This window comes from Corvus kubaryi, unplaced genomic scaffold (assembly GCF_017639235.1).
Source record: "Corvus kubaryi isolate FWS band 111438036 unplaced genomic scaffold, C.kubaryi_AGA036_p1.0 37385, whole genome shotgun sequence".
In the NCBI taxonomy this organism is placed as follows: Eukaryota; Metazoa; Chordata; class Aves; order Passeriformes; family Corvidae; genus Corvus; species Corvus kubaryi.
Window position 1 is genome coordinate 16,997,132 of NW_024581127.1, and position 14,799 is coordinate 17,011,930.

Consider the following 14,799-nt stretch of genomic DNA (forward strand, 5'->3'; position numbering starts at 1 on the left):
AGCAATGGTAGATTAAACACATCAGAAAATATAAAGGTAATGTGTGCTTACAAATGGTAAATCTTTAGAGGGATAGATTTGCTTTCAATTTAAAGGGAATCATGCTTATCTTTATCTGTGGAGCATTTACGTCTCTCTCCTGGGTAGGACTATGCCTGGACACTTACATACACAAAGACTTTCAGAACTCTAATATAATGTGATGAAAACTAAGTTTATCTATTACCATGAATTCAGTTGTAGTGTGAAAACAGTGGTAAAAAATAATTAAAAATGAAGTTGTGTTTATTTTAAAAGAAGTTTGTAGTCAGAATTGAAAGTATGAGAGATTGAAAATTATGAAAAGGGGGATATGGTTAGAAATAGATTGAAGAAGGCAAAGTAATGATAGGACAGAGAGAGGGGTAATTGTCTTTTCTGGATTCATGATACTTCCAATCCAATGTGTAACTGTAGTGCATTAATACTTTGAGGTGTTACTATTTTGTCTTTTCCCCCCTTTATAAAATTACCATGTGAACTTTATTCAGAGAAGCAAAATAATAAAAGCTCTCTATGGATTCTTCATTTAGTTTATCTCTTGAGATTTATGAAAAAGTTATGCAGTCTACATGGTTTAATTTGATTTAGAGAGTTTATGATACTGAGAATATTTACAGTTTCGTCTTTTGTTATTTTCTACCTTCATCTCTACTGTTCTTATCTTTGGATAAGAGTAAGATTTTTCATGCTTACTGTCTTTACCTATTGTATTTTTTACATAGCATATATTACATATAGGCTACATTATGTAATTGCAGAATTAAGTGTATTGCTTTAGTCTTTCTTGTATTTCTTGCTATATATTTGAGTAAAAATGTCAGCATATATCCAGTATACAGCTGTGATTTTGTGTGTATGAGTTTATGCCTTAAGATAACTACTTTAACTAAGAGGGAGCTACCTCATTAAAAAAAATCAGAAGTGTGGGACAGGCTCTGTATCTAGTTGGGGCTTAAAGCTTTTAAAGAGTATTAAAGGATACCAATTCTATTCACATCTCAGTCTAGTAAAATAGCCTTTTTGTCTAAATCTGCTAACAAATATTTGTACTCTTAACTTTTCCATCTACTCTTCTGTATCTGTATCCTTAGCATTGCAGAGTTTGAATTGTGTCAGGGGACATCTTTCCTGAGAGTTAAATGTATTAGATGACTCTTCAAGTTTAATCATATCCAGACTAATGACATGTACTTATGGAACATACAGACTCTGTGGAGCATTTCTATCTTAAGAGTCTCTTCCATGTTTTAAGATTATGTTTATTTGATTCTGGTATTGCATATTGTATTTTGTGAAGAGTGTCCAGAAATGAGACTTTTCAAATCTGAGCTCATATTTGCAGTGAAAGATCTTTGGTTCCTAGGAAAAGATAAAACTGAAATTAGGAAAACTCTTAAGGGGAAAAAAAAAGAGTGATTAACTTACATCTCTCTGTCCTCTGCTACTTTAAGAATTTTAGTTGGGCGTGTTTGCCATGTAAAGTTTTTTTTTGAACACTGAGTTCCTAAATACTTCTCTTCTATGGGTGACATTACTTACAATGAACAGTTCTGTGTCAAAGCATGATAAAAGAGATGGTACTTATTTTGGGGGGAGTTCAGACTTAAAGTTTTTCATTACCTTTTTTGTTTATTTATTAAGATTTTCATTTGTTTCCAAGTCTGTATATAATAGCCTTATACATACTACTCTCATACATTGAGATGAACAATTGATGCAAATAAATTTGCATCAATTCCACAACAAAGCAGTAAGTTTACAAATGAAGACTGCCTATTGATGTGATGTAAATTTAATAGAATTGATGACATTGTTTTATTCTTTCGTTTAAATGTATTTATATAAAAAAGATCTATTTTGTAGATTAAGAGCTACAGAAATGGAGAATTTTCAAATATTTTTTGGGATTTATGGCATGGCTTCTTAATCAGGAGAAAATTGACTCACATATGTGATATTGTGTTTAAATTAATCAGTCTATTAGTACTTCCTTCTTCACATCATTAATTGAAAGAAGTTGGTCCATTACCATGCCACAACTTCTGCAAATTCATTAATATTTCCAACAATAAATACAAAAATATTATAATCCATTTATCTCAACAGATGAGGTATCAGTTGATCAGGTATCCACAGTGAGAAGGCAATTATTATCTTTTTCTTTCCTCTGACTTCTATTAGAATTATTCTTCTAATATGTTTGATAAGTAAAAACCTACAACTGAAAAATATTTGTAATTAAGAATGATTTTTGATGCCACTTTGATATGTAATTTTTTTTTCATAACAAATATTTTGCATGAGAACTTTTAAAAATGCTATTTTTAAAAAGTATTGGTATATGTGACTGATATGCATGCAAATAGTGGTCATTTGATTCTAAAATACTCAAAGAGAGCTTCCTTGCTATTCAGTTGTGTCTGTCTGGCATTACTAGAATACCTTGCATTATCATACCAGATATATTCCAATTTTGGAAATAATGTGATTCAATTATTTGAAAATTTATAGAGAAGGATTTATTTTATTGCAGTATATGTCTCAAAGCTGCTTGTTCTTATGTATATTAAAATAATAAACCAAGGATAGTGGGGTCTTGACAGAGACTTTCTGATAACTGGTTTTGCTATACTAGGAGTGCTCACTTCAGGGCTATACAAATGTAATATAAAATGTTTTCAGAACATTTTGAATACTTTAAGCTGTGTTTTGGTGGTGCTAATAATCATTTATTTATTTATTTAGCACTTACAGCAATTATAGCTACACTGTATTAGTGTGAGCTGTAACATGCCATGGAGAAGTAGATCTTTCTATTTGCTTATTTGTATTTCTTCCAATGGATTCTTTGTCTTGCCCAGATAAAAAAAAATATTTATACTTCTATTACTGGTTTTTTAACACGCAAAGACATGGCAAGCTTTGTCAAAACTGACAGCTGCTATGCTTTCACACTACTTATCATATATAGAGCACTAATGTGTGTTCATTCTGTAAGCAAATTTAATTGCTTAAAAGTGCATTCTAATTATATATGTTTCAAGCTGCTTGATTTTGCAACACTTTTGGTACAGTCTTGGCATTTGATAGTAGATGAAAATATAATCTACTGCTATAATATAAAATTGTTTAAGTATAGAACAATGGTTGTCAGGTAAAATTTAGTGTTGTCTTTAATTTTGTTTTATTGATTTCTGTTTATTCTAATTTTACGTTTTTTTCAACGGTAACTTGTTATTGACTGTAAAATGACAATAAAATTACAGATATTTTTGCGGTGTGTAAAACTTTCTGGACTTCTTTATCTAGCATTTTCAGCATTAATGATTTATGAGCAGTGTTTTGTGACTCATTAATAAACTGCATGTTGAAATTAGACCAAGTTTATAGATTTTTTTTCTATTTCTGATGATTTTTGTAACAAAACATTTGTTCTGCTAGCAACAGTGGCTTCACAGTTCTTTGTAATTATTGTTACTTTTCAAGATTAATTCCTCCCATTCTTTTGCTAAGAATACATTTTCAGTACAGAGCATGGCACTGTCTCTCAGATGTTTTCCAAGTCTGAAATGGCAGTGTGCTTTTGAATGTGAAGTAATAAAGTAAGTAATGAGATAGTTGCTTTGGCATTTAACTTGCATGCATTTGTAGTAACTTAGACTTCTGTGAGATGAGAGCAACACTGGTTCTGAAAAAGTACCCTGAATTGACCATGAGACTTAATAGCTATAAATTCTCTTTTCTCATGTTCTGTATTTTGGTCTTGATAATTTTGCCTTTGGCAGAGTGTTACAATAATGCAGTCCTTTCCAGAGTGTGTTATGTGGATTCCGAAATGTCTGAGCTTGTACCTAAGTTTGAAAAAAAAATCTATTTCCTGTTTTGGATATCTGAAGTTTGGTTCAGCATAAATTACAATAATTTAATAATTGAAAAATCTAATAATACAAGTCCCGTGGTGACATTAAACTGAGTGTTCAATACTTGAAAGAGAAAAATAATACTTGCGTTCAAGTAGATAACATTCAAAAAAATTGTACAGTCATGAACAAAACTATTTATGCTAGTTAACATACCTTTTACTGTCCAGCTTTTTCTTCAGCATCATTGCAAGAATTGACTTTGCTGTCAGTTATAACTTTTATTATTTCCTCAGCTCCTATACTAACTCTGTCTTTACTGTTCTTTTCCAACAACAGTAGTTTAACCACTTCTTTCTCAGCTTTCTTTTTTCTTCTAGTGTCTTTTATTTTTTTCTCCACTTACTAACTCTGCTCTGCAGACTTCTCTCTAAAACAATTTTTGGCCCTTTCCCTCAGTGTCAGTTTTAACCTTCTGAATACATCCTCTCACGCCCATCTCCTTTGTCTATGTCTGTACATTACACGATGTGATCACAGAAGAAGCGGAATCATCAAGGAGAACAAACTCAGGTCTGTCTCTTCTACTGCTTTTCTCTGTGTTATTTTTTTCATTTTACCTTTTCTATGGATTTTATCACAGCTCACCTCACATACTTTTCCCTCTCTTCCCCCTCGATATATTGGCAAAATATTGTCAAGGTGTAAGAATTTAAGACGCTTATGTAATTTCAATTTCTATTACCTGTAAACTATGGTCACTATAAAAAGTGATGAAAGGTAATTGATGGCAAGTAGAATATGCCTTAAGACTTTAGACTGATTTGATTTCTACCATATCTATTCTTATTTTACATCTCAAATTATCTGTAAATTAGCCTTTAAACTTCCACTTAACACATGAAAACAATCTATAATTTTTTATCTATGCATTCGAAAGCTGCTATGAAAACTGCTACAACTGCAGAAACTCTTATATAACTAGTTATTTTTGACTCTGAGAGGATGTAATTTCAAAATTGAATAATTTCAGTAAGTTAAATTTCATGCATTAGAATTTCAAACTTAGTTTTTTGAATAAAACCTGTTTCAATTAGAAGTTGAATTTTTAGTGAAAAAAGCTCTTTTCTCATGCCAAAAAGTGTAAATCAAAAGTTTATGATCGCATGAGAGCAAGAAGTCAGAACATTGAAGGAGTTCTTACTTAGCTGTATTGTTTATGAGGCTTTTATTCGTGCATTACTTATGGTTTCTTTCATAAAAAATTTTAATCTGCCATTTTATTGAATTTTCCACGTACTTTATATTACTGGCAGAGAACTAACGTCTATCAAGGCATCCTAGCTCTGAAAATGCAGTATTTGTTCACACTTCCTTGCTTGTTCAGTTGTGGTATGTAGAACAACAGCAAAATTACCCATATTTAAGTTAATTAAATTCAGCTATAAAATTTAAATTTTAAAATTTTTGTGTGAAAGCTTTAATTAATTTCCTTTATCTCTGCTATTATCCCAACAAATTAGAGAAGCCACTTGGATGCCATTTAGATTAGAAAATCTGGAGAAGTTTTGGGGTACATTGACTGGTCCATTCAACTTAGGTGATATTTAGTGAAACGCTTTCATCTTTTCTGTACTATGACTGGCTCCTTCAGAGCTCAGTTTTACTTTTCATACTACTCTTGTCCTAATTAGAGTCATAGATTATTTTTAGAGAATCTTGCAGATGTTTGCTGTGGTTTTCATGTTAAACAAATCTCAAGATAGAAATTGTTAGAATTACAGGGTAAAAAAAGTTGAGTATGGATAGAAAAGACAACTGGCAGAGTGTTCATAATTTCATCTTTTGTAAATGACCACTCTTAGAAATTAATAAATTATGCTGTAGAAAGACTGAGTTTACTTACCTTGTGCTTATGATTCATTGCCAGTCCCTGTGCAGTGATTCTGAATCTCTTGTATTACAAAACTGAAGTTAGATGATTGTGTGACCCATTTCCTATCTGTTCATAATAAAAGTTGTGGGTCTTTTTATTCAAAAGCCTCCTTCTGAGTTATTGATTGAATCAATATATTAAATCAGAATATGGAATCAGTCCATATCTCTGTTTGTGTTGGAAGAAATCAGACCTTAAAATGGTCAGAAAAAAGCATATCTTTTCATCACCTGTGTTTCTTGAACATATATAAGTTGGTAATACCCGTGTATTATTAAATTTTATTGACATTGCAGTTCTTCTGCGAAACACTACTTAGCTCAGAGTGTTAGGTAAAGGTATTAGGCACTGATTAATTTAATTGTCTAGCACACAAATGCAAAAGAATGATCAGCACTGCAGTTGCAATAGTTGTTATTACTGCCCTTAAACTCAAGAGAAAATACAGTTCTGTGTATAGTAATATATTTTCAGATGTACATTTGAAACAGGTGCTCTTCCATGCTTGCCTGTGTAACAAAGCAGGTTACACATTTCAGTACAAGGCACTTGGAGCACAGCTAAAAAGCAAGGGTGACATTTCAAAGGCATTCTTTAGAACAAAGTGTTTTCCCATTGTTTTAGAATTTGCTTTAAGAAGTGAATCTGGGATTATCCCTTTACAGGTTTTCTTAGGAAATGGTTTTCACATTATTTATCATGCTACCAAACATTCATGTATTCCAGAGGATTAGCTATTGATTTTAGGTGTTACTAGACCAAGAAGTCTTGTGAAAGCTAAATATCTGAATATGTTACAATTGTATTGATAGAAAAATGTTGCCTTTTCCTCTCTCTGGATATTATAATCTATAACTGTAAAAAATAAAATTTTATTCCTTGAAAAAATCTAGATTTTTTATTATAAGTTTTATGAAAGTGAGTGCAAAGCTTTTGCTGTGTATTTCAAGCACAAAAGCAAGTTCAGAAAGCTAAGAAGCCAAGGTATTTTAATATAAATTTTGTTATCTGACAGCAGTAGAGCTTGATAGAATCCTTAATGACTAAACCCTGTTTTGCTTGGGTGAAGGAGGAGCTTTGTGATACAGGGTTTTCACAAACCTGCTTTGAGATGCATGATTTTCATATTTTTCAAATTAGTATGTTTTATAGGTTTAGATATTGTGAAAACTGTGGAGGAGATGTGTGCCTGTTCACATCCCCTTGGCTTCACAAAGAATACTTCCATTCAGGAGAAGTAGAAGTAAGCCCCTACCTGCCAAAGAGCCTTAGTTACAAAGCAGACATCTTTATTTTTGTCAGTAACGTTGGTCAGACCAACCAGTTATCATTGTGCCAAAAATTACTGGCAAGTGCATGTAATACTTACTGTGTTCTTCAAACATATGAAATACAGAGAACATTCTTCAGAATTCCAAAAATTAATCTGGTTGACTCAAGTAACTGCCCAAAAAATGATCATCAAAGCATTGGAAAGGCAGATCCATGCCTGTACAAAGGCAGTCAGTGCACATACAGCAGAAATAGTGCTGGGTAATTGATTCCAGGTTTATTCCAGGATGAGAAGGGGTGGCTTAGTGATGCCCAGGCATTCTAAACTTTCTAAGTTAGATGGAAGTTAGAAGATAGTGGGGACTGTTCAATTTCTAAAGGGCCATGAAAGGCAGGGAAATAGATATTGAAGTCCCTTTTTGCAAGCTCTGAAGTAAAACTGTCACGTTAAGGGCACACAAAGGCTTGATTAGAGTTTTTGTTAACTTTCAGAGTGCAATTCAAATAGAAAAGGACTTTGAAATAAATTTTTTTCTGTGCTTTATAAAATCTCTTTGTAATAACATGATTGATGGCAATGAAGCCTACAAAAACTAACAAACCCTACTGAAGATGAATAGAAAGAGCTTGTAGACCTCGACAGTGGAGGGCAAAACAGTGAAAGGGTGTGGCAAATATACTGTAGGAGAAAGCAAGGACAAAAAAAATGGTGCAATTCAGAGTGTTTAAGAAATCAGCTGCAGTAGAAGACAAGGAGCACAGTTTTTTTAATCCATTCTTATCGGTACCATGAGAGGTTTTTCAAGCCTTCCAAGAGTGGATCTACTGTGATGTACTTACCCTTTGTAAACAGAACATGACACCCTTCTACTTTTGAGTTGTTATTATTATAGTCAGTATTCTGTGACACACTTTCCTTTAAAGAGCAGGATGGTGCCTTGTTCTATTTCCATTTTCCTTATGTTGAAAAAACATTTCTGGGTAGAATTTGTAACATTTTAGCACAAATATGATTAAATGACTTGTGCATCTCTGAACACCTCTGTGATATTTAGTTTGACAGGCTTGTTTAAAATCTGATGCCGTAGACAGTGAAAGAGACATTTAAAGCATCTTAATCTGTATTTGGTCAACAAAACCCAAAGGGTAAACTCCAAATTCAGTTTATAGTTACTTAGCATAGTAATATGGCTGGCTAAACTGGCTACCCTGCTATCATACTGGATGGCTGGGAGGCTCTTTGTCCTTATTTTTTGTTTTGTTTAGAATTAAATCCAGAAACCAAAGACTTCCAAAGTAGCCATCTGTACTAAACCACAAAAATAAAGTCTGATGATCAGTCTGCTGAAGCTAAAATACTAAAACCATCAGATTATGTAATTTAAAGTGGCAGCATAATTGTGCAAAACATTTGGTCGTTAATTTGTAGTTCTTCTGAGTTCTAAATTCAGGTGCACACACCATTGATGGTCTTGTGTTTTTTGGTTAAACCTTTGACCATCTTTCTGGTTATTGAGATGCTAATGAAGATGTCTTGCATTCTTAGGATAGCTGGAGAATCTCTATTAATACCTGTTAGCTTTTCTGAAAGCAGAGGCGTAATTATCATCAAATGTTTGTGCTTATGATTGGAAGTGGCTGTATCAGAATGTGGAATACTCTGTGGTTATGCTGTGGAGTGTGCCAGTGGTGGGAGCTCTGAGGAGCATGCTTGGCAAACAGGATGTTGGAAATCTTAATAATAAGACTGTGCTCAGGTTTTCCTGAAAGCAATGCAGAGTTTATAGTGTGGATGATCTGAATGGATTTTTATGAGTACAGAATAGAAGGGCCTACTGACTGCTCAGATATTTTTCTTTTACACTTTCAAAATCCTATTTCATGTCATTTATATAGGGAGGATGTGCCAGAGTTCTTGGGAGAAACAAAATGGGATGTTTTAGCTAATATTTGACTTACTACTTCTTTCTTCCATCCGTTTTCCGTGTAGGCCTCAGTATTTTATGAAAGCCACCAAAGTGTATGTAGACCTTCGTATGAGGCAGCACAGAAAAATGTCACCAGCTACCCTGCAAAATGACCTTGGAGAGGGATCTAGGCAGCATGAAAAAGGGCTAGCCATAGCCCTAATCATTACTTTAATAAATATGCAAAATAGAACTTTGCAGCTTTTTTCAAAAGGCCTTTGTCCTTTACCATCTACACTGATCTATCCCTAATGATGGAGACCTGAGCTGACCCTGTCAATTTATAAACCAAGGATTGTAGAGATTCTTTAACTTCCCTGTTTAGATCACCACACTATTTTATTCAATTATTTTACTAAACAGTGCCATGTATTCTGCAAATAAGCCAAAGTAACATAGTTAACATGCTTTTAGCATTGTGATAAAAATTTATTTAAGTGGCGAGAAATGTCCCCTGGGTTTTAGTCTTTCTTTAGTGTGTCAAGCTTGAAACCAACAAGAAAAAAAAAAGAAAAAATCCGTCAAGCAATCCCCAAATAGAAAACAGGAATGTGAAGACATCTTCCCTGCTAGGAAGCTGGCTGGCTGAAATAGTCTTCTTTTGAGCATGCCCTTTTAAGGGCAATAATTGACACTTCAGTCACATTTAAACAGTAATAATAAGTATCAGGAATATATAAGTAATATTAAGTTGAAGAACACTTGTGGAACCATTAATTATTTTTTATTTTCATTCAGTCTGTGATGTGGATCACAGACTTGGAAAGAACTTGTTTGCTGCAACAGTACCTTTTTTATTTTTGTCACAAATTGGACATAAAGCCCTGGAGTGAAGTTCAGTAACCATTCATATCACACAGCATCTGATACTTTGCTAGACCTGTAGCAGTTAGGCAGTTATATTTTTCACACTTTTGACAGCCAGAATGAAAAAATTTAGAGCTAATTCCTTAGAGGTAGAATTGGAATTTAATAGCTCAGCAAACAGGAGGAAATTTAATCCTTTGTGTACACGACCTTTCATTGGCAAGTTTTGATGTTCAAAGCAAATACTTCTACATTTTACATTTTACTTTTAGGAGACAATCTTCTTTCCTTTGCCTAATTTGATAATAGGGCTATGAAGACGACGCAGGGCCTTCAGTGGAAGGCATACAAGGAATGATGGAGGTGACTTGGTCTGTTCAGCCTGGAGGAGACTGAGGGGAGACCTCATTGCAGTTATAACTTCTTGTGAGGGGAAGAGGAGAGGCAGACACTGATCTCTGCTCTGTGGTGCCCAGTGACAGGATCCGAGGAAATGGCCGGAAGTTGTGTCAGGGGAGGTTTAGGTTGGATATCAGAAAAAGGTTCTTCATCCAGAGGGTGTTTAGGCACTGGAACAGCTCCCCAGGGAAGTGGTCACAGCACCAAGCCTGACAGAGTTCAAGAAGTGTTTGAACAATACTCTCACACGTGGTGTGACTCTTGGGGCTGTCTGTACAGGGCCAGGAGCTGGACTCGATACTGATGTGTTCGTTCCAGCTCAGAATAGTCTGTGATTTTGTGATGTTGTTTCAGGGACCTTCTTTTCAGAATAAAATTGATTTTCCTGTATTCTCATGAATAGCATTTCAAGAGAAATCTCTAGTAAGAAATTCAGCTAGCATTTTTGAAGTAACCAAAAGTTAGGCTTCTACATGTATATTTGATTTTTAAAATAAAATGTTATTTAATAATTTGGTCTACTTTGAGAAATCAGACTCAATTTTCAATAAAGCACAGAAGTAGAGGAGCTATTTTATCCACTGTATAAATATAATTCCTAGTCATATTGCTGTTATTAAGTGTCTGCAAATATGAAAAATAGAAGGATAAAGTATTTTATGTCATTGTCTTATCTTATGCCTGAACTCAGAAACAAACAAGGAGTTCCGTGTCTGTCTCTTACAATGACGTGTATCCTCCAGCATTGGAGGCTGCAATCTTTTTCATTCAAGACAAGGAAATCAAGATTTATTTTAGGCCTCTGTTCAGTTTATGCAAATCTCATTCATCTGGATCCCAGGTGAGAGGGAAGAGAAAGGTCAAGGCAGAACCAGGATCTAACCTTAAGTTCGGGGCAGTCAGCTGTGAGAGAAGGGAGAAACCCTGGGAGGAAGACTATGAAGTCCAGCACCTCCCAGTTGTAACCTTAAGGCTGCAAAGTCAGGCTGCCCCTTATCTTCACCAGGAAACCAGCAATTTTTGAGCAATTGTTCAATGCTGCCATCAGTATCCATGACTAGGGAGAAATCTGCTATCCTGCTTCCTCTGTGGAACTGTTACTCTATTCTGTCATGTACAGAGATGGACATGTTCTGTTCCAAGGAACTTGGAGTCCCTGCTACATGAGACTTCTTGGCATGAGGTGGGTGAAGTCTGATGGGGCCCTGGCACCTCCAGGTACCCATCAGAACAGCAAAGCTCATTGAGTTGAGGCATTTCCAAGAAAATCAAGGCCATTTTAGATTAGTTTTAGTTCTTGACAAGCTTGCTCTTGAATGAGGCTCTTATTAAGAATTCTTTTCTATTAATTTTATCTTCCAGATGCATGTTAGATTGTTAGATATTTCTCAGATGTTAGGACCAGTTAGAAAGAACAGGGAGTTAGACTAGGGCAACATGGCTGTGTCTACTATTAAATGAAATGTCAGTGGTCATTATAATAGCAATGTCTACTGTGATGGTGGAAGAAGGTTTTGAGAGAGAATATTTCAGCATTTCAATCTCTCTATGGCTATAGTTCATCTCTGTATTCCATCAATATACTTAAATAATCTGTAGTCTGATTAAGCTGAAAACATAGTTATTTTCTGTAATGTGCAGAAATGTATCCTTCATGAAAGCATTGATTTATTTTCTCCAAAGTGTATAGCTCTGAAAAAAATTAGTTCGTGAACTGAGATCATTACACCACAGGATACAATATATGCTTTTCACTTTGCAAACCAAGGTTAAATCAAGTAATGTAGACAAATACTGACTAATGTGATGATACTGGTCATAAAAAAAACATCAGTTCAAGATTTTTTAGGAATGACTGGTGGCTTTGTCATCTCATATTATTAAGTTTGAGACATTTTAAAATAATCTCATAGTGATTTATGGGTTTTCAGCAGTTTCAAGACATTAAGGCTCTTTAGAACTTTTTTGTTTTGAACACATTGCAACCAAAAGCATTAATTACTTTAGTGTCAAGATCCTGAACCTGCTCTGAATTCTTTTAGAGGTGATGACTAGGCCCATAGCTGCAGTGAAGATCTTTGCTGCTATGAAGTTAATATTTTACTTGGTAGATGGATAATACCAATTTTGTTGAGTTCTACTGCTTCCATTCAAGTAAGATCTTTCTCAATTCAATCTTCGGTTCCTTCTAGTACATCTTCAGACAGCTCTTCACAACACATCCGAAACCTCAGTTTGAAGAGTAGGATCCCCTGTGTTGACCTTTCTACTAAAAATCTAAAGAATATATCTATTGTAGATATTTTTCACTTCAATTCCACTTTGAAAACTCAAAAATCCAATAGAATTTTATGTTTGCTAGTACTGTGATATTCATTTCTACAATCCCATTTGGAAATATTTTTCTGTGTACTTTTTAAACCTAGTGCAAGAGTGAGTGAAAGTTGGAAAGCTGGGGTGAAAGGTTTCAAACTTCTTTATTTTGACAATGTATTTATTTAAAGATTTGTGTTTGAAAGATGTTCAGACATAAGGATGAATGGACTTCTGGGCATCTTAAAAAATTAATTACCCTATATAGTATAAGATTCCTGTATTAAGATAATATTTAGGCAAAGATTTCCTTTCACTATGCATATGGAATAATTCAGAAATGTCATCATTCTCTCTGAGCTCAAGCTCAAGGCTGTTTTAACGACTCAAGTAACTTTCCTCTATTGTACATTATGTTGGATCGGTGGTATTGCTACCAAATTTCTGCTTTAGAAAGTAATGAGACAGTAGATGACATTGTACTTGTAGATTTTATATTGGTGACAGCAATTTAAAACTAAAAGAAAAATAAAAAAATAAAATTGAAAGGTTGAAAAGCAAACAAAACTATCATTCTCTGCTATTTTCCTAGCACTATCCACAGCCCACATAGATAATAAGGCCAGGCTGCCCAAAGGCCAATTCAGAAGAATGCAAAAAGCCTTACTGAAAAATGGTACTGAGTATGGGGCAGGACAGGTCAGGGAATGGGAGAAGTTCCAAGAACTGATTTAGTACCCACTGATTTACAAAAGTGTAGGTTTATGACCTGCCATATCCATTTCCCATTAATTTGCCTAATAGTTCCACTAGAAATTGCCAGCAGAACAATAACCTTGATCCCACACATGATAGGAAGCCAGATCCTGTTGAAGTGTAGCATATTATTTATGCTCTCTGCAGGAACATATTTTTCCTTCTTACACTTCTACCTTGCTTGAATATGATTTCTCTCTGAGTTTGACTTCATCCTCTGCTTTGATGCCCACCTACAAAATAGTATTTCCTTAAAATACAGCAGCTCTGTTTCCCATTTCAGTCTATGTACTGTAAATTAGATCAAAATTTTGTGAGCAACCCTCAATAACCAATAATTCTGGAAAAATATTTAGTTCTAGTAATGTATACTGTTTTTGGTGTGTAGCTTGGGGGCTGTTGTTCTATATTCATGGGATTGTTTTAATTGAATTTAATATAATTTTGAAAAGTAAACAATCTATTTCAAAGTTAATGTATTTCTAATTAAATTAAATTTCATTTGACTTAAAATTCTTTCACATTATTTACCAAAACTGGATTTCAGATTATTTACGGGCTGCCAAATTATTTGATAGGGATCCAATGTATTTTCATTTCTTTGTGATAGACGATTGCCCTGAGACATTTACAACCTTTAATATGTATTCAGAGTATTTGCTGGCATCAGTCAGCTGAGTTTATGTGCATGAACTGAATTCTGAGTATTGATGTTAATGTCTTTTGTTCTTCATAATTTTTAACTCTAGGAAAAGCTACAGCAATATCATTCTTAAACCTTTTAACCTGTAGAAGCTATGAGAATTGATTAAACCAATGAAGATATAAAGCAATTGCCAAAACCTATTCTGACACATTCAGTTTTTATGCCTGAACCATTAGACTGTATCTCATGTGTGCACTGCATAAAACATAGAGCACAAGCAAATTTTTTTACTTCTATTTTTGTGTCATCCCAATCAAAGAAACTGTAAAGTAACTCTATCTGACACCTGCCTTGCTCTCTCTTTCTTGAGTGTGCGAATGATTCTGGAAGTGCACAAAATATCCATGGGTTCCCTTCAGTAAATGTTCAATAAGAGTACACAAATGTATACACTAGCATGCAGTGAATATGCCTATAGATTTAGAGCATCATACTTGGTTGGTTGACTAAATTCTTCAAGTTATATTAATTTGCTGAGTTTTGTCAATTTTTTCCTTTTTAATGCACTTTTATATTACTTTTGTTATTATTTCTGCATTTTTTTTCTCTCCCCCTCTTTTTGCTTTACATATTGCTTTCATTTGTTTGTAGAAGAAAAGAAAACAGATCCAGAGAATGGGGATACAGGTAGGGTGACTTATTAAAAATATTTTTGTGCTTTTCCCTTAAATTCTTTGATCTGTTATGTTTAAGCAAATATGTAGCAAAGAGTTGGAGTGCAATTTTGATGTATTTTGGGAA

General features: G+C 34.0%; 1 protein-coding gene across 48 annotated transcripts in view; it reads left to right on the top strand.

Moving 5' to 3' along the window:
* Nucleotides 1-14,799, top strand: part of RIMS2 (regulating synaptic membrane exocytosis 2) — a 452,323-nt gene that overhangs the window by 339,797 nt on the left and 97,727 nt on the right. For 10 of the 48 annotated variants that reach the window (XM_042036188.1, XM_042036190.1, XM_042036192.1 and 7 more), the window contains 2 exons: nt 4,443-4,475; nt 14,650-14,685. The exons of 26 other annotated variants lie outside the window; for them this stretch is intronic. In XM_042036188.1, the coding sequence (XP_041892122.1) occupies nt 4,443-4,475; nt 14,650-14,685 (69 nt within the window). The remainder of the gene's footprint in view (nt 1-4,442; nt 4,476-14,649; nt 14,686-14,799) is intronic. 12 more of the 48 variants (XM_042036194.1, XM_042036206.1, XM_042036230.1 and 9 more) reach the window with 4 other exon arrangements.